The sequence below is a fragment of the Berghia stephanieae genome, chromosome 1 (genome assembly GCF_034508935.2).
Source record: "Berghia stephanieae isolate SIO BIC M18660-M18661 chromosome 1, UCSD_Bste_1.3, whole genome shotgun sequence".
Taxonomy (NCBI): Eukaryota; Metazoa; Mollusca; class Gastropoda; order Nudibranchia; family Aeolidiidae; genus Berghia; species Berghia stephanieae.
In genome coordinates this window covers 51826254-51847663 of record NC_088360.1, presented here as the reverse complement: position 1 = coordinate 51847663, position 21410 = coordinate 51826254, and the positions used below count along the sequence as shown (strand labels likewise).

At 32.5% G+C, this 21410-nt stretch overlaps 1 protein-coding gene across 2 annotated transcripts in view; it reads right to left on the bottom strand.

The window, feature by feature from the left end:
* The window catches only part of LOC144977271 (vam6/Vps39-like protein), a 60236-nt gene extending 42082 nt beyond the window's left edge, over nt 1–18154 (bottom strand). Inside the window, exons 1-12 of one of the 2 annotated variants that reach the window (XM_078922308.1) lie at nt 17863–18154; nt 12434–12505; nt 11259–11326; nt 9974–10016; nt 7398–7492; nt 6898–6963; nt 4931–4972; nt 3985–4077; nt 2662–2845; nt 2177–2297; nt 1147–1264; nt 699–828 (exon numbers count right to left, since the gene is read on the bottom strand). In XM_078922308.1, coding sequence (XP_078778434.1) covers nt 699–828; nt 1147–1264; nt 2177–2297; nt 2662–2845; nt 3985–4077; nt 4931–4972; nt 6898–6963; nt 7398–7492; nt 9974–10016; nt 11259–11326; nt 12434–12505; nt 17863–17935 — 1105 coding nt within the window. In that variant the 5' untranslated portion in view covers nt 17936–18154. The remainder of the gene's footprint in view (nt 1–698; nt 829–1146; nt 1265–2176; nt 2298–2661; nt 2846–3984; nt 4078–4930; nt 4973–6897; nt 6964–7397; nt 7493–9973; nt 10017–11258; nt 11327–12433; nt 12506–17862) is intronic. The other variant, XM_078922317.1, reaches the window with a different exon arrangement.
* Between the last annotated feature and the right edge of the window lie 3256 nt (nt 18155–21410).

Sequence of the window (21410 nt, the reverse complement as noted above, 5' to 3'; positions counted from 1 at the left end):
CAAAATCCTAAAACCAAGGGACTTGCACCAAAATAAAAAGTGCGTACAAAGCTCATACAATGCCCATACTTTTCATTACTTCGAAAAGCTTTTCCTGCTAATCTTTTTGATGCCAGTTTCTCCATTTCATGGTAATTTGTTAGTCTTTTGACCAAAGAAAATACTGAAAATCTAATAATTCCCATGATTCCCTGAATTAATTATTGTTGATGTGGTGTTAATTGTGTGTCGTTACATATGAAAACGATCTGAGCCTCAAATATTAAAAATCATTCTAAACTTTGCTGGCATTGAAGCAGTTTTCTGAAATTAAAATATGCTACAGCACATGCACTTTTGCATCAAAAACTCAATGGATGAAAGAGAAGAAAAATTGCTTGCAAAGATAGAATATATATCCTGAAAAGTAAGTCATATTTAATAATTAAAATATCAAAACATAAGCAACACTTCCTTTTGACGAAATAACATATATTGAGTTTAAAAGACATTGGTCTTGCAAATGAGCGGCGTTAAAATTTATAACTAAAGGATAGATTAATATATTTTGCAACTTACACTCATCCATTAACAGACTGAGTAAATTTAACACTGATTTATACAACATATTACTGGCTTGATTATAGCTTTTAAAAAGATAGAAAAATAAAAATATATTTTTCACTTGATTCTGAGCAAAAGAGGAAAGAATGATTTACCCGTTCCTAAGTCAAGAAACAAATTGAGCGACTCATCAAACTTCTTTTGACAGAACAAATGGCAGGCATACAAGTTGTTGATGATGCGTAGTCTATTTTGTTTTTCACTTTCTGGCTCTTCAGCCAATTCCTGAAAATGAAAGAGACTCAAAATTTAGCATAATGCAATACAGTTATTGTTATCTTTAGAAATGCATGTGGAGATAGATCATTTCTCAGAGAAAACACTTTTTAAATGTTGTCAGACAGTTGAAAATTCAACAAATATATCAGATTCCATAAACAACCTCTTGGGATCAAAAGGATTAGAGAAAAAAATGATAAAAAGGCTAAATATCCATCCATTCATTATCTATAACTAACGCTTTATATTCAAACTCTACCTTTGATTTATTACATTAAAAAATTAAGTCCTATTTCAAAACAACATACACATGCATTAACTTACAGCTATTTTGACAGCCAATTCAAAGTCTTTATTTTCTAACAGCTGTCGTATTTGTTGTGAGTAGGGTACTGGCGCAAGTCTCCACACATTATTGGCAGATGCCACATAGATTGAGCCACTGTTTAATAAATTGAAGAGCAAAACAATTATCATTTTGTGTCATCACAATTTAAAATAAATCATGAACATGACAAACGAATTGTCTGTAGTTAATATTGTCCTCTGATCAATTCAAATAAATTGACTGAGAATGATTCAATGAGAAATTGACAGCATCATTTAAATCATTTTTCCTTTCAAATAATATTTAGGGTAATGTAGGAAATTTCTCAATGAATATCTTGTACCAAATATAATAAAAAATAACTAAATATATGGCAGTAACAAAACAGAATAGAATATTTAAAAGCACAATTCTCTCTGCTTTCAGCTTTTGAATGAATAACATATCAAAAGTCTGCAATCTTTATAAAATTAAATCAATACCTTAAAGAAAAATATATATTAAAAAAAATGGACACATCTTTGTGGCATGATGACAATTTTTTTATAAAATGTGAATACAACCTCCATCTGGCATAATAATAATAATAATAATAATAATAATAATAATAATAATAATAATAATAATAATAATAATAATAATAATAATAATAATAATAAAATTATGATAATAATGTGAATCATTTGGAAAAAGACTTAGAAAATTGTTACATTCAAAGTTGCAAACTAAACATACATTGCCATTAACTAACAAATTACATTACAAACTTAATAAATCCACCTGCAGACACAATAAACGCAACACTTATTAAACCAGCATTGGCTGGTTACATATTGTTTGAAAACAAAACTGACATCACAGCTCTCTAGAGTAAGAAATTCTAGACAGCGGAGGTAGCACAAACAAGCGATAGTACTATTGAGGAGAGTGAATGGGTTTTTTATTTTTAAGCTGCAAATAACTTTTTTTCTATAACACTTCTCGTAGAGGTCACATATCTTAGAATATTTTTCTACAAATACTTACTCTCCTTGGCAGATGTATTTCAATTTGGCAAGATTAATATTCTGAATTGTCCTTTTTGGTTCAAGTGTCCGCACTTCTACAAACTTTGGCAAAACTGCTATCAAATAAGGTGGACAATGTTCTGTAGGATATAGAAAATCAACATAAAAATTAAAACCATTTTTTTAAACATTGATTTTCGAATAATAAATAGGTTATAATTACTTCAATACAATGAATGATTTGGAAAACTAATCAGGATACATAGTTGATTTCATGGCTAATTAAAAATCATATGAGAATCAAGAATGGAAGAATCCCTGTAGCATTCCAATTACATGATAACTGACTGATTAAAGAGGCACATTCTCAGAACTTAAATAAATTCAAGTCGAGTTCTAAAAATTCATGAAATTGAGGAGACAGATTGGTGAACACATGTAAAATCGTAAAAAATCTGCCTCATGGCAGAAAAAAAAAAAGTTAATTATTGCACAACAACTTACCCATTGCCACTGGAATGTCTGACCAGTTAATGGCCTCCTTTTGGGTTGGCTCTCCATTTTCATTGATGAGAATCGACATTTTATCCCGTCCTAAAGCCAGACGGTTGTCTTGAAGGCGGGTGACCAAAGGATCTGTTTGGTTGCTGCCCACAGGAAAGAGTTCCTTGTGATTTCCTGTGTCTGACTGAATGTTGAATGAATAGAGAAAGCAAAAAACAAAATTAAAGCAATTTATTTAACTGGAATCACCTGCAATTATACAAAACAGACTGCTTTAAAGGGTAAAAAAATATCTGGAACAAGGTAATAACACTTAATATCCTGCTCATCCTCCTACTAAAGGGGTACCATATTTGAAACACACAAAAATAAATAAATAAATAAATTATTTTTAAATCTCTGGAACAGGGTAGTAACACTTAATTTCCTGCGCACAATCCCCCCCCCCCCCCCCCCCCAATTAAAATATTATATATCCTAAAACAAAGAAGATGAAGAAAAAAAAAGAAACACAAAATAAATATGAATATTTAGAATCATCCCAAATAGGAATTTGCATTTCTGGTTTATCCTAGAAAAAAAAAGACCAAAAAAAAAAAAAAAAGACGTGGTAACCCAGTGAACTGCAAAGCAATATGAATATAGCCTTAGGTGTATATCATAGAATACAATTCTTTGAAAAGATTTTAGAACTAATCCAACTAGTTAACGGTTTAGGAAAAATTAAATACAAAAAGAAATTCTTATGAGTCACATTGTATTTAACTTTTGATGAATCAATGCTTCACAACTGTTTAAAAACGTTAAATGTAAAGATAAAACATGTAAAATCAATATTTTCAAACTGGAAACTTTTAATGGTAAAGAAAAAAAAAGGTATCACATTTTACTTTCTAAAACAACATTATTATTGTCCACTATACAGTGAATGATTCTAATTTTGAAAAAAAATAATTATATATCTCTTGTTAACTATGATAGAGGAAAAAACTCTTTGTGTTATCCCCATTAAGCCCTCATAAAACAAAATACCAAAAAAAAAAAAAAAAGATATTCCCTTTTAAAAACATATTGATTTGCACATTTACACAGAGACTCATACATTAAGCTGAAACAACACACGAGATAACTGAAATGCAATTTCTAATTTATATGAATATTCTTAAATTTGAAGTTTCCTTTTATAGTTATCAGCCATTTCATGGGAAATGGGTCAGGGTGTGTGCTTATTTTGAGTATATTCTGATGGAGATGATGAAGTTAACTGTTTTGATGTCTGATTTACAAGTTAAATCTCAACCAATAAAATATTTCAAAACTTACATTGATAATGTAATAATCTCTTTTGAAACCAACACATAACGAGTTTTTGCACCATGAAAATGCGTGTGGGAAATCGTACAAGCTCAGTTCACCCTGTTAAAAAGTGATAAAAGCAAAAAAAACAAAAAACAAAAAAAAAAAGAGCAAGAGATTAATATTTGTGACATAGCTGTACATGAAGTTAATTCATTAATTGAGGAATCGCTTTAGAAAGCATAAAAACGTATCAATAATATACCCCAAAACAATGCAAAAAATCAAGAGAGATAGAGTCTGCAACATACCCTTTTTTAAATAACAAATACTACAACTCTATAGTGTAATGTAATAATGCAATGCAATAAAAATGCAATAATATCTAAATGTAAAATGATTTTAAAAATGAGAACATGAATAAAAGTAAACTTCAATTCAATATTTTAGGGAGGAGGAGGGGGGGGGGGGGGGGGGGGGGGAGGAGCTATTTTGTTTGTGTGAAAAAAAGCTTGATATTAAAAAAGAAAGATATAAATTTATCACACGAGTCAGAAGAGGTATTAAACAACATAAAAATGAATCTGTGTAAAAGAGAGTATAAATTAGAAAAGCTAGCTTATTCTAACCGTATGTCTTTCAGTTTCTAATTGAAGGAATGCATTTTCTACCGTTTCAGTCCTTTAATCTTTAAGCGAAGCACCAGCCTGTACATATGAAAATCTGTCTCAGTACTAAGGCTTATTCTGTTAAAGAGGTGTGCTTTGATCCCTCACAGAGATCAAGCTTTGATCCATCACAGAGATCAAACAGACCATAAAATTTACATGTTCATAATTCTAATCAGAATTCTTTTTGTGGGCCAAAAAATAAGGAACAGAGTCTACGAGAAATGCATTCCGGTAATAAAGGATGAATTCTGATCAAAAGCTATTTGCAGTATTATATGTATTAAAAAAACCCAACAACTTACCAATTTAAACTCGTGAAAATCTCTATTTTTCCATGTAAATAACTGCAAATAAATTATTAAAAAATACTTTGTGATATTAAATGTGGTATAAAACGTATGCAGTAGAACTATATATACATTTATATATATATATCAATTCAATTTAATGTATAAGCAATATTATCATTACAACTCTACACAATACATCAATAAGTGGGTGTTAATCAAGTGAAATTTACACAAAGATTGGTAAGCAATGATTTAAAATTTTTAAACCCTCGAACAAAAATGTCGTTAGGGTCAAATTTGGGTGGAGGTGCATGAAATTTTCTTTAATGAGACCAAAATTTAAAAGAACTTGTCCCATATAGCAGACAAATTAAAACCCAAATGAAATTTTTCAAAAAACCTAATTTGTATTGGAGACGGTGTTAAACTAAAGCCTTGAATATGTCTAGGATGTATGCTTGTTTTATCTAACCTATGTAGTCTTCCAGAGCCATTAGGCCCTTGGAGCCGAAGTCTATCACAGTTTCTATAGTGTGAAATGGACAATTGCTTGCTACCCTTTGGATAGGATGCTAGTCTATCACAAAGTACTTTTCACCAGATCTAACAGACCCAGCTACCCAATCACTGCTGGGTGGAAAGGAGGATCAGAAAAAAATCTCGACTGCACCCGGAATCAATATCGGTCCCTTTATGTGTGAAGCAAGGGTAGATAAAAGTCAAGTATGATATTGCATAGCAATGACTATGAAAAATGTTTTTTTCTCTTTTTGAGGAAAATTTTTGTCTAAAATCAAAGCCCTATCTCCACTGAGTAAAAATGTTTTTGAATTTTGAAAATCCATTCATAAATAAACAAGTTATGCAGTTTCAAAGGTGTCATTTATTTGGATGACCCGCAAAGAGGAAAAAAACGCGAAAATATGGGACGCTTTTTCGGCAATTTTTTTCGACCTTTGGTTGTATCTTGCGTACTAAGTGGATTAAAAGATTGAAACTTGAAGAGCAAATTAGGATGGTGTTTTGTAAAATACGGGAAAAGTACTCGTCATATTCATATGAAATTTTACAACCAAAAAGAAGAAATGTTCATGTATTGCCTTGTCAGCGACAAAACCTCCACGCCCGGTAGTTTTAGAAATATTTTACTCCAAAGAGTAAAAAGCTATTTTTAACGGTCTTCTGGTAATCGCACGAGTTTTGTCGCTCGACATAATCTAAAATGACCTTTTTTCTAACTGTGTGTCAACTTTCAGTCATATTCATCAATAAACAGCGTCGTAATTAATTTTTTAAAATAGCATATACGAAACGGCTTCGTCCCATATTTTGACGCGAATTCGGGCACTTCGTAAGCGAAAAAGAGGCCCAAAGATTTGTGCGGGATAGTCATTGCTATATTGCATGGTGGCTAACTTTTCAGAGAATGAAATAATAACACCCAAATGAACACAACTACTTTGGTCCAAAAATATAATTCTACATTTGGCAGTTACTCTCAAGTTTGAAAAATGATGGTTTGTTGTGTAATACTGATAATAAAGATTATGCTGTATGAGTCATAGAGAAATGCTGTTGACGCTGGATGAAGATAATATGGGTTGTAGTGATACTGCTATTTTTCGTTGGGTTTTTTTTTCTCTCCTTTTTTTCTTCCTCTACTACAAAGTCAAATCATAATAGTTACAATTTCAATGATGTTAGGTCACCATGATATTGGGTTAACATTAAAAAAAAGAAGTTCTCGAGGAACTATTGCATGATTGGGAATGTTCATTTTGTTTCTTAGCAGAAAAGATTTGCATAACAAAGTCAACTTTCAATGGATACAAAAAAAGTACCAATCAAATAAAATGGGCAAATCTTTATGGACTGAGTAGGTTAAACATGGACAAGTCCTAAAAATGCAGAAAGTAATCATAATTTACATGGACTTAATATCTTAGGGATAAATATTTATGAGCTACACATCACATTACCTGTATTTTCCTCCTTGACGCAACTCCAATTCTTAACAGAACTTGATCACTGTCAGAGTTTTCAGTCTGTAACATTGAAAAACAATTGTCAATAAAATCAGAAATTTTCAGATGATTTTAGTACATATTGAAAATTTAAAAAAAAAAGAATTGTTAATAACAAAAATATGCCTAAAGATACAAACTCAGAAAGCACTAACTGTAAAAATTATAATATAATGCTGTATAAACGATTGCATTGTTATAAATATATAATATAACAAATGAAACACTTAAAAAAAGTATATTGATGAAAAGTTTGAACGAGCTTGGCAATCGTATGGATGTTAACATATATTAATTACAATTACTTATACTATACTAATAGAGCAATTGCTGACGCTAAATTGTGCTATAAAATCAACCAAACAGTATACATGTGCTTATAATTATATTTCCATTCATTAAGATAAAGCCTAGGTAGAAAAAAAAATCTATAAGAATAATAAATTAAAGCTAACCTGTAAATCGACAGCAAACAAATTGGAGCCTTTTGTTTTATGCACACAAGTGATGAGGTTAAAAGTTGACAAATCATGTACACTTATTACATTATCTGAAATATTAATCACAAGATTTTAGATAATGACGCTTTCTTAGCTTTGGATAAATAACAGTAGAAAAGAGATAAGAAGTGATTGCTGGCAAGTCCCTTTATAATACACCTGTCATAGTCATAGGATCAGAATCAACTACATGTTAGTCTATAAACAGCAGAAACCACCTAAAATTATCGGGAAGTCATATTATATGAGCAATTATATTGTTGAAATAAGCATAGATCGAGACAAATCTTTTGAGCCATCAACATTCTTAATTTTAAAAAAAATGTATAAAGGCTTTATTCAAGAGCAATATTTCTTTTGTTTGTTTTTTCAATCCAAGAACCCTTTTAATTAGTATTCAGTTATATTAGTTGATTTAATTTCAACACGTTAGATGTCATTGAGGGAATGGAATGATTCAAGAGCAATGTTTTAAAAAGTATAATAAGTAAAATAAATTAATGCCTGTCTGTAATAATAATAAGAGCATTGTGGAAGGCCAAGCAAATAAATCAATTATTACTCTCAGAAACAGTACAATCTAATTTTCCAATCAAGCAAAAATCCTTGGTGTCATCATTGATAAAGATCTTTCCACGACAAGCGATATGAATAACACCATACAATCTATGTACATAGAAATTTTGAAAAATTAAAAAAATCGCCATATATACCAGAGCATACAGCAGAACTTTTGATTAATTCCCCTATTTTCTCCAAATTGGACTATTGTAACTCCCTCTGGATAAATTTAGCTTAAGACAAAATGTGTAAACTTCAGGTTGCTCAAAATAATGCAGCCAGACTCAAAGTACGAAATAAACACAAATACCCGTCGGCAACTCTCCTCCATGAATTACATTGGCTTCCTGTGGAGAATAGAGTTGCCTTTAAGATTTGTACTATTGCCTACAAATCCTTGAACACTAACAGTCTTCTTCTTCTTCTTCTTGTGGAAACCTCCAACATTGTCCAGGATCACTCCACAGTTTGTAGGATATTACATTTTAAACTTGTTAAAACACTGCACATACTATTAATAAAAAATACATAGATAGTCCCTCCTATATCACAGACCTTCTAAACATCTATGTCCCCAACAGAAACTTGAGGTCAAACAATGACCAATCAATCCTTGTCAAACCTAATACCTTGCGTAAAATATGTGAGCAATCCTTTCAATATTCAGTCCCCCATTTTTGGAACTCTCAAATTCGTATCATTTTTCCATATACACTTGTCTTACTGTAATATGTTTTGTTTTATATCACTGTAAAGCGTTTAGACAATGGGATGAAGCACTATATAAATGCCATTTATCATTATTATTATTATATCTCCACGAGTTCTCTATGTATAATTGCGAGTTCTCCATATATAATAATAATAATAATAATAATAATAATAATAATAATAATAATAATAATAATAATAATAATAATAATACAGTCGACTCCGCTTAATCACACATCCTCGGGGTTTAGGCTATCCACGCACCAGCTTTCATTTGCCATTCACTTCTGAGTTTTCTATGGGCTTGGGTCCGCCATGTTCAAGAAACAGCCTCATTAGAAGGTTGTTTCTTCTTCTTTTTTTTTTTTGCTTTTGGTTGTTTGTTTTCTAGGATTTTATTTTTCGACAACTAAATATGACAGTATTGTTTGTAAGAATAGTATTCATTAACCGTTGATTGCTTTCTATTCTGTGCAAGTTGTGTATAAATCCTTGTCTCCAATCTCGCCAATGTTGGTATGATGATGTGGTTTGTCCACCATGTCAAGTTTTCAGTGTTTGTCAGGGGTCGCGTGTCACATTTTGATGACTCATCTTCATTACCCAAGCATTGACTTTTGTGTGGGTGAACAAAGTCCAAAAGCTCCTGAGATGTCAGTTCATCGATGGTGGGTATATTATTTTCCATTGGAACAAATCGATCGAATGCTTCAGCCTAAAAGTTGTGTGCAACGGAAACAGCATTGTTGATTTCATATGGCTGTTGGTTGTCATTCCAATCAAGATGGAATCAGTGTGTAGCGATTAAGCGGAGATGGTGTGCGATTAAGCGGAGTGATTATATAGAAAAAATATCAGTGTTTTGGGAATGAGTTGCGTACAAGCGAAGTGTGTGCGATTAACCGATGTGCGATTCAATGGAGCGAACTGTACTAATAATAACAATAACAATAATAATATAATAATAATAATCAGTGTTGCCAAATTAGGAGGCAAAAAGTTACTGAACATTGACCAACCCCTTACTGAGTTCTAAACTCCAGTAAAAAGACATTATGTACTCACTTCTTTCCATTTAGCAGGTGATTGGATGATATACTGAGGGTTTATAACATACTGAATTAAAATTGGCAACCTTGAATAACAATAATAATAATAATAATAATAATAATAATAATAATAATAATAATAATAATAATAATAATAATAATAATAATGAACAACTAAAGATATGATTCATTTATGATTATTAAACTTACCAGAAAGACTTATTAATATAAATAATTGAGGAACAGCAGCAAGCTGTGGATGGGGAGAGAAAAGACAAAATAGGTAATTATCATTGTAACATAATAATATTACATCTAACTATAAACAAATAACGTGATGCTTACAATGATAAGGCCACTTCAGCTGATTACATAATCAAATGCAGCTTTTTTTCGTTCATATTTCCCAGAAGCGAATATCAAATAATCAATTAATCATTAAACAATGTTGAATCAATTCTGTTCATGTATAATAATAATAATAATAATAATAATAATAATAATAATAATAATAATAATAATAATAATAATAATAATAATAATAATATAATAATATATACTTGATGCATCCAAAAAAATGGAAATTCGTTTACAGACGTGGCATGCATAAAAATGTATAAACACAAAGTTGAGAATCTATGGCGACAATGTATACATATATATATGCAAATGTACAAACATGTAAAAATATACAACCAAGAACCAATAGCAACACCTTATATATTAATTTGATAAATTGAGATAGGCCAAACCTTTGGCCTTTAGTGAGTGTATATTTAAAAGATAGTATTTAATTTAAATCGCAGTTGTGCATTAAAAATTCGAACACCATGTGACAAAAATGAATTAAGGTGACGTGTTGTCTTTGTTTTTATAGATATAAGGCGACGGCTCCTCATGGAGAACTTAATATATTTGCGAAGGGGGTGATCGTCATCCCTCATAACTTTGTCCATTTTACTTAGACAAAATCTCTTGAACAGTTCTTCCACATTGGAAATTGGGTGAGTATAACTCCTGGCTTTATCAATTATCAAATCAATTTTCTTAATGTCGCAAATACTGGCATTTCCACACCATGCTGCAATACAAAAAATAATAACCGTCTCCAAAACGGATCTATAAAAAAGGGTGCATAACGTTTTGTCCAGGTCAAATTCTGAAAGTTTCAGAATAAAATATATTCTTCTGTTCAATTTAGAGATAACAGCATTGGTTTGTAAATGCCACTGCAATTTATTGTCAATTAAAATACCCAAATATTTGTAAACCGAAACTTGCTCAAGAGCTTGATTTTTAATTTTGAGCCATAATAAAACATGCTTAGATGATGCTCATTCAAAATTGAAAATAAAAATGAGATAGCAAAGTGCACAATTTGAAGAATTCCTTCAAATTCCAAACACTCAACATTTCTTTTTCAAATTATGACACACACACACACACAAACACAAACACACACACACACACACACACACACACACAAAGTACTTACCTGAGTTATAGGTTTCTTGGCGAATGATTTGTTGGATCTTTGAAGTTCAACATCAAATTTTATTTCCCCTATTTTAAAAAATTGCAAGAAATACGACATGCACAAATTACTGAGACAAACCAAAATAAAATATTTTAAAAACACTCAACAAAACACTAAGAATCATATGTATATATCATTTACAAGTTGCATCACTGATGCAATGTTAATTCTGTAGGGAGTCATAGGTAGCTCTCCTGATCTGTTTCAAGAGTGAATCCTCCGTCAACTGAGAAACCGCTTCAGTCCCATACAGGAAGAGGCGTTTTCATCACTACCCAAGACAATAAGCTCCCAGTTGACAATGATGACCAAAATTCAGTATAATATTATATACAGTACTGGACCCCATCCATAAATCAGGATTTAGACTTGAACTTGGGAAATCAGGATTTTAGATTTACTGACCTTAACATTATGGAAAAGCTGACCCTCTACTTAAAACAAAAACAACTTATAAATCCAATGAATACCATATAAGGAATCTATTAAAATAAGTTTGATATAATAAATACATCAACAAACATAACATTAATCCAATTTCGTAGCACATAACCATAAATATCCTTTGAAGTTGCTCCAGATACTAAATGTTACCAAGGGGAACTGGTAAAAACATGTTAACAAAGTTTGGAGTTTCCTAGACACTCATGAAGTACTGACTTGCGTGTAACATAAATTTATTTACCAATGATATTTAAAAAAAACCCCAAAACAAACACAAACACACACAAAACCAAATTGTAACTCATATCTTAATAGTTAACAGGTAACTTTATAGTTTCTTTTCTCATGGAGTCAAATTTATTTTACAGTTGATATGTTGACAAAGAGGAATGACAAATTTTCATAATATTTACATTGAATTTTTGCCCTTTTAAAATACTTCGAGTTTAAAACACGAGAGATAGAATTAAACACTTCATTTATTCTTAATATTCATACCAAAGGGAGGAAATTAACCTAACCCTTCAATTTCTCTATTAATTCCTCAGCAGTTATTGCAGACCCAATAGGTATTTAAAAAATAGGGAAATCACTGTTGAGGCTTTAATAGTCAAATGAACTTTCTCCCCTCTTGGTGAGAATGAGATAATATGTTGGGAGTCAAATTGAATATATAGTTATAGATTTACCTGATGACCTGTTCCTTTGTACTCGGTACTGGAGCAGTACGCCTTGTTTGGTTCCGACTAAAAGTGTGGATCCTGAAAGAAAACATAATTACTAAACCTGATTCAAAAGTTATGGATAAAAACATAATAATAGAAAATCTATTGATTCGAATAATAACAGAAACTCTATTGTTTTGACTTCTATCATTTTTAAATAAGAAAAGGAAAAAGTGATGAAGAGGTCAATTTTTAATTCATCAGAATATCATACAAACTAGCCGAGATATAAAAATAACTACCATACAATCCCTACGAGTCAAAAGGGTACACTTATTTGTTGCAGTCACAGAAGGAAAGATCAATTATTTACTGAAAGTAGCCTTTTCAACAATATAAATCAAACAAAGCAGTTAACCATAACAACATCAACATGGAGTCAAGAGTTAAAAAAAAAAAAACATTGACAGAAAATGTTAATGCTGTGTCACCAAGTGTTTAGTGGTGTGTACTATTGACACTGTCATTAATATTTGTCTGACACGGTTGAGGAAGAGGACATGTCTTATTTTAATTCGCTTATTTAACAAAAATTAGGAGAGTTGGAAGATTCTAGATTTACAATTAAAGTACTCAAGGAAAAGTAAGACAAAGGGGGATGGTTCAAAATAGGGAACGGATGTAGATTCCAAGAACATACCATCAATGTACTTATGTTTGAGATCACCTAAAAGCTTCATCCAGAAACAAGCACAGGATCTGACTAGGAGAAACACACTCAAATGCTTACATTATACATTAAAAACAACATATAACAATGCATAACACAAAAAAAAAATATCATCTCCCAAAACTATAACTATACATTTATTTGACTGTTTTTAAAAATCTAAAAAACTCTCGCTCAGAAACAGAACAACATTTTTTTTTTTTAGTAAAAAGTGGTGGACTTGAACCCATGTAACAAAAGAATAGAGATTGGATTAGAAATGTGGGCTTCCCATCTCGACTCTCTTTCAACAAAGATTTATGCATAACTTCATTTGTTCATTTATGTGCTGGATAATTTTACATTAATTTGAAGCAGAAATTTTGCTTCATTGTTTTGATTGTTATTTTCATCTCTAATTTGGGTACGTTGTTGGATCTAGTTTAGAGCAAGTGTAATGATAAATTATATTTAAAATGATACATACAGGGGAAGAAATAGTAAAGGTGAGCGACAGATATCACCAATGATTCATTTTAATTCTAATCAAACCCAAAACCACCATCAATTTATGAATTATTTATACGATAGAAACAAAAGAAGGTGAAATTTTTAATGGTGGGTGACTATGACCATGGATCCACTTGCTGATTAACGATGTACTTACTGATTGAAAAAATGAGGTGTAATGCCAGTTTTTTTTCAGTTCCAAATGTCAAAAACTTGAAAACTTGCATTTTATTGATGCATTTGGCAGGATTTTTTATTTGTCCATGATTAGTTTCGCATTTTGTATAAAATTTATCTGGAAAGGGTCTGCGAATAATAATAACCTGTACATGATTATTGACATTGACAGTGACAGGACGTATCTGTGCAGTGGCATGGAATGGATAACGACAACAGCCTCAAACTCAATCTGAATTTGACCCAGTCAGGTGGATGGGACATGAGAAAACATTTAATTTTATACCTTATTTGTTTCTCTCCAGCATGGTTCCAGAGTTATTGATATTTTTCTGTTGAACATTTTAGTCAATTTTACAGAGAGAATTTGTGATCTCACTGCTGCCTCAATACCAGCATCTCCTGGCGATCAGAAAAGTTTGGGTTTTGTAGTGAACATGGTCCACCACTTGTTTTCAGTATGTTTGTTTCAATTAAAAAATAAATGGCAAGTGTTGGGTATCATTTTAAAGGTCAGAACATAAGCTTTACTTTCATATAAGTCCTTTTCATGAATGGTAAGTATGGAAAAAATTAGGGTTAAATGAAAATTGAACAAAATATGATTTGTTTTATCTTAAACTAAAAAGTAGGGTTGGTTGCGAGTGTAAGTTCTTATACTTAAAATTTAAAAATGGATAAATGTTTACTTCATTTGCTTTTTGAGAATGCTGTGATTATTCTCAGACATGTCTGCCAATAAGAAAAATGATTATTGGCAGACAGTGTCTGGCAATATCGATGGACTGTTATTCAGAGACACTTTTTGAAACTCTGCTCTTTTAAACATTTATACATTCCAGAAAACGGAAAGTTTTGAAATGCACATAGAAATAAGTAAAGTTAATAAAATACCAATAAAAACATAAAATTAACCAATAAGAAATCGATCGATGGATAGTAAGTTATTATAATATTATATATTATATATATTATTATATATTATATGCGTCAATATTCATGTGGGTCATCTCATGGCCGAATGGTTAAGTCATCTGCCTTAGAAGGTTTGTCGGAATCGGAGCTGTGGGTCTGTCAATAATCAAAGGTGGCGTTTTTATGCACCTCCATTGGAGGTGTACAAAAACGCACCGTTTTTATGCACCTCCATTGGCGGTGATGGTTAATTAATGAAAATATTGCTGCATATGTCCATGAGGTTTAAATAGTTTTAGATTGTAGTTTAGCACGCTGCTTAGTGATTACCTATGTACGTTTATACAATGATAATAAATTAAAGAATAATAACAATAATTTAAAACATCAAAAGTAAAAAGAAACATGGCACACAAATACTGATCTCAAATAAATAAATAATTTTAGAAAATTAAAATCGAAGTTTTTTAAAAACATGATAAAAAGTTTTTGAAAAAAAACCAAAAACAAAAAAAAAAAAAAAAAAAAAAAAAAAAAAAAAAAAAAAAAAAATTAAAAAACAAACAAAAATAATGTCTTTCTCTGTAAAGTAAACTTTAAAAAATATGTCTACAATGGGAATCGAACCCAGTACTTTCAAGGTTTGAGTCTTGTCCAATGGGCTACGGAGCCACCTGACTGTTCATCAGATTTAATCAGGTCTTTCTAAAACATTATTTTTTCCTTCAATGCAACTTCTATTTTCTGGTTTTATTTTTCGATTTTATAAATTATTATTATCTTTATATAAATTTATTAACAATAACATCCTAAAGATGTCACAAATATAACTTTCGCCGTGTCCAAATACAGAAACACAATATTGCTGATGAAATTGGGTGGGATGCGCATGCGAGACGGAGGTGTATAAAAACGGTCCGTTAAGATCCACCGTCAACGGAGGTGCATAAAAACACGATAATCAAAAGTCCAGTTGTTTTATTATTGCCAGACAGGTGTCTGCCAATAATCAGTTTTCCTTACTGGCAGACATGTCTGAGAATAACGACAGCCTTTCACCTTACAGTGAGTAGTGAGCCTCTCTGGACTGGGAGTTATTGCATTAGTGTTGCTCACTAAAATTGCCTTCTAGACGTAGACGTCTAGATAGCCTATTCCATGATTCATATAGGCTATGTGGTAGAAAAGACAGCCTCAGGACCTATTATGTTTTTTTTCTTACGAAGTGACTATTCTCACCCCCGGGATGAGAATAAAAATCGATCGAGCTCTCACCCTCGGGATGAGAATAGAGGTCCTCGCCACTTCACGCTATTCTCACCCCTGTTAACCAACAGGTAGGGAGGGTAGGTAGCCTAGCCTAGCCGCCACCCCTGCTCATCCCGTATTACTATTACCTAACCAACAGCCAGGGTACTACTACTACTACTAATAATAATGATAATAATAATGATGATGACGACGATGATAATAATAATAATAATAATAATAATAATAATAATAATAATAATAATAATAATAATAATAATAATAATAAACTTTATCTCATATGAAACTTGGCAATCTTGTAGATTTTTCAATTCTAAGTCTATTTCTATTGTCAAATATGCGTTATCTTGATAAATCTCTTGTATAGAAGGAACAAAATTGACGTCATCCAGCTCTTTGTTATTGTTTTTAGCTGTCATTTTTATAATAAGGTCTCACCGAATAGTGTTAATCAACATTTAACATTACACAAGGTTTCGTGCCTTGATGACTTGATAACATGGGTGCAAGCAGCTGGACCTCAAAAAGCCTGCAAGTCGACATGACCAGACATATAATCTGAAAAAGCCTGCAATATTCATCTAGTCTTCATAATAGTAGTCCACAATTGTTGTATGTTTAATCCAAAGGTTGTAATGCAGTAATTTGTTAAGTTTCTTGTCACAAGTTGCACAATTAAAAATTTAAAAAAAAAAATCAATCAAATCCACATCGCAAAATGCCGGCGACGTTTTTTTCGGTAATCCAATTGGCCAGCATTCTTGCACCCATGTGATATATTATATCTGACTGGTAGATGTTATGTTTTTTTTAAAAAACTACACGCATAGCATCAATATTTGAAAGATATGGTTGTTGATACTGGAAAAATTAACGACAGAGTGGTAAGAAAGAGAGATATAAATTGAGACAGGGGAGAGAAAGAAAGAGAAGGGGGGGGGGGGTGGGAGAGAGACGAAATAGAAAGTGGAGGAGAAAGAGAAGAAGAAAATACCAGCAAATTAAAATAGAGAAAGACAGGGATAAAGAGAGGGGGGATGGGGAGAGGGCGAGAGAGATATGAACTATTGAGTGGACGAGAGAAAGGAAATACAAACAATATAAAAGATGTAGAGAAATAGAGTTTGGGGTAGGGGGAGGGAGAGAGCGAGAAAATATAAACAAGTTAAAATACCTAACGTAGGGAGAAATTGAGACAGCTAAGTCAACACAAAATAATAATATGCCCATAAAAGGAAAAGTCCAATTCTTAGATATTGGGCGAATCCATTTCGCTTAAAGAGAGAGAGAGAGGAGAGAGAGAGAGAGAGAGAGAGAGAGAGAGAGAGAGAGAGAGAGAGAGAGAGAGAGAGAGAGAGAAAATCCCGTAGACAGATTTCCAACAATGATTCCCATATCTCAAGCCAGCCAGTCTACATTTTAAATGCACGACATACATGTTCACCCTCCTTACGGCCAGTACCAGGAGAGATTTGATGATCAGGTGAGAGTAGTGAGGAAGGGGGGGGGGGGTGCTAAGCTGACCCTACACAGGGATGAAAATAGCGAGAAGGGACGGCGGCTAGGCTACCCTCCCTACCTGTTGGTTAACAGGGGTGAGAATAGCGAGAAGGGACGGCGGCTAGGCTACTCTCCCTACCTGTTGGTTACAGGGGTGAGAATAGCGAGAAGGGGCAACTACCTCTACTATTCTCATCCCGGGGGTGAGAGCTCGATCGCTTTTCTATTCTCATCCCGGGGGTGATAATAGAGGCAGCCTTTTTCTTAAGCTTTTGTTTACCTCCATACATTGAGATTAGGGAACAGAAGTCAGAAGTGGTACTGATAATTATAATGATAATGATAGACTACTAATGTGATTATGGAAATTTACCATAACAAGCTATCGACTCGATTGTCAATGGCAAACGTTCAAGAATTGCGGCGCCTTGGTAAGCGTCATGCATTGTTCCTAATCACTTTTTGACGACTGACAACACAACTGCTTCATATCTGAAAGGCTGAATGATTTAGAGGCAGTATCTCGATAAATATGTCATCCTTCTATCACTTTCTGTCAACAGTCGCGATTTGTATCAACTCCATTTTATTGTTGTTTCATGTTTCCGAGTTTCCGACAGCTTGTTCACATGACTTACCACATGACACCATTTTTACGTTTATTCAATAAAGAGCTCGCATTAGCAATGAAGAGTTCCTCAAAGGTAACGCCCACCTTTTGAGGCTGAACTCTTTGGGCTGAAGACAAAACTAACACTATGCATTTGACTGTTTCTCTTCCAGCCAAGGACATATTTACATATAATAATATACAAAAGACTGTCCTCAGAGAAGGACATATATACAAAAGACTGTTCTCAGTGAAGGACATGTATACAAATGACTGTCCTCAGCCTCAGAGAAGGACATATATACATATACAAAGACTGTCCTCAGGGAAGGACATATATTCATATATACCAACCACTGTCCCCAGAGGACATATATACATGGACTATTTACAAGGAGCGACATATATACAGGGGACTTTTTACAAGGAGGGACTTATATAGAGCAGTAAAGTTAGGTGCCCCAAACGTAAACAAAGGTCGAGAAGCACGTGGCAAACCACATGTTCCTGTCTTGACAGCTCACGTTCCAATGTAAATAATAGAAAAAAATAACCTTTAAAATTTGGCTGTTAGGTGGCAAAAGAAACACATATTCATAAATACTCGATCATGCATCAAATAATGTCTAGATATGGATATTTTATGGAACAAAAGGTAAAATTTTCTAAAATTTATCAAAAGTTACAGTCTATCTATTTTTAGACCAGAGCAAATTATTGCGCTGGTGTGAACAAAACGAGAATTATTCGGAGCCTGATTTTCATAATAATTTAGCCTTATATTATTATTTCTGCAACTGTTAGATTTTATGTAAACATATTTTCAATACTGAAAGTGTATTGCCTACAACTCAAACTACAAAATTGGGAGACCTATATTGTGCGTAAATTATTCCGGTCCCTAACGGAAATCACTAGCAACTTGTTATTGTTTACGTTTGGGGCACCTAACTTTACTGCTCTATACAGGCGACTATTTTCAAGGGAGACTTATATACATATAAACATGAGACTATTTACAAGGGGGACATATAATATATACAGCGGACTATTTACAAGGGGACATATATACATATATACAGTGGACTATTAACAAGGGGGGACAATTATACGTATATACAGGGGACTATATACAAGGGGGAACATATATACATTTATACAGAGGACTATTTACAAGGGGGAACATATGTACATATATACAGGGGACTATTTACAAGGGGGAACATATATACATATATACAGGGGACTATTTACAAGGGGGGACATATATACATATATACAAGGAAATATTTACAAGGGGGGGGGGGCATTTATACATATATAGAGAAGACTATTTACAAAGGGGGACATATATACATATATATAATATAATATATATATATATATATATATATATATATATATATATATATATATACAGGGGATATTTACTAGGGGGGCATATATTTATGTGGGGGGGGGGGGGTGGTGGCATATATACAGTATATACAGGGGACTCTTTACAAGGAGGGGGCATATATATGTATATATATATATATATATACAGGGGACTATTTACAAGGGAGGACATATATACATATATACAGCGAACTATTTACAAGGGGGGGGGGGGGACATATTTACATATATACATGGACTATTTACAAGGGGGGGGGGCATATTTACATATATACAGGGACTATTTACAATGGGGGGGGGGGGGGATCTATATACATTATATACACATAGATCACCGTTTAGTTATACTTATCCGGGCGGGCTGGCAAAGGCGCCCGCATACGGCTCGTCTGTCAAGATTCTGTAGACCTCTGCCCCCTGCGAAATGCATTTAAGCACCCCCAGCGCGACAAGGCGGTGATCCCTTGGGAGTGGACAAGAGACATTCTACAAGTCTCGCGTACATTAGAAATCTTCCTTATTTGGTACATTAAAAGTACGGTTGCTTAACCGACAACGATTCTGTTTCGGGAGCAACTACCTTGCGTGCCCTTTTGTTGACTGTTACGAAGCATGGCTAAAGGTTAAACCGACATCAAAATATCTATTTATCTACAGTTTAAAAAATGTTCTTGGTGCTATGACAATTTAACTTCATGGAAATGGGAGAAAACCAGCATTTCTACTGTTCTCGCTATAATTATTTGTCTTTTTTCTGTTTAGAGAAAAAAATTCGGGGAAAATTATCGAGTTAAATAATTGAAAATGATTTTTAATATCTGTCACTCCTCTTTTGGAGCAGCACGTTAGCACGATACACCCGCCCAGATGAGGTCCGCCAGTGCCCACACAGTGGAAAACAATTTGCATATAAATGAATCATTCTTGTGATGTATGTGATATTGCTCAAAGTTATATAGAATTGTCCTTATTTAAAAAAATAAACAACGAGCCAAAAATAATGGTCTGAAGTGCGTAGAGGAAGAAAAACGGATATTGTGGTAATTTTTAGCAATTTTTAATAGCCAATGAATTCTAGTGATGAAATTAAAGCTGAATTCATCTAAGTTCACTGAATATTAATTCCAGTACTGATTTTTCGAAATATTTTTGTAGTAGTGGTAGTGGTGGTAGTAGTGGTATTAGTAGTAGTAGTAGTAGTAGTAGTAGTAGTAGTAGTAGTAGTAGTAGTAGTAGTAGTAGTAGTAGTAGTAGCAGCAGCAGTATTTATACTCGCAATAAGAATATCTTATGAATATATAAATCTTTTGTAAACAAAGCTCATAGTACAGTGTAAAAATCATTATCGTCATGTCGTATTTTATGTTGATTCATAAAATGTGAATTATTTTAGCTTTTTTATTCGTTTTTTTATGGTTCTTTTTTGTCTCAAGATTTCATTTAATTATTAAGTAATATTTCAACCTATTAAATAATTAATCTATTAATTAAATTTTTAGATTTTATATCATTATTATCACCATTATAATTATCATTATTATTATTATCATTATCAATCTTCTTCTTCTTCTTCTTCTTCTTCTTCTTCTTCTTCTTCTTCTTCTTCTTCTTCTTCTTTTATCATCATCATTGTTTGCTTTGCTTCATTGATGTGTTGATTGGAAATATTATTTTCTTGTATGAATTATATTTGCAAATGCCATTAAATAAACTTTTGAATTGAATTGAATTGTAATTTTAGTGCTTGGTCTGAAATTCCGTACAATTCAAAAACGAAACATTTTAAGGTTTTACGGCACTTTCGACACGACACTAACATCTGTTTTTAATTCTTGGAATAATTCTAGCCAATATTCTCATCACAAACATATAACATAGAAACGATTGAGACATTGAGTATGCTCCGGTGTATG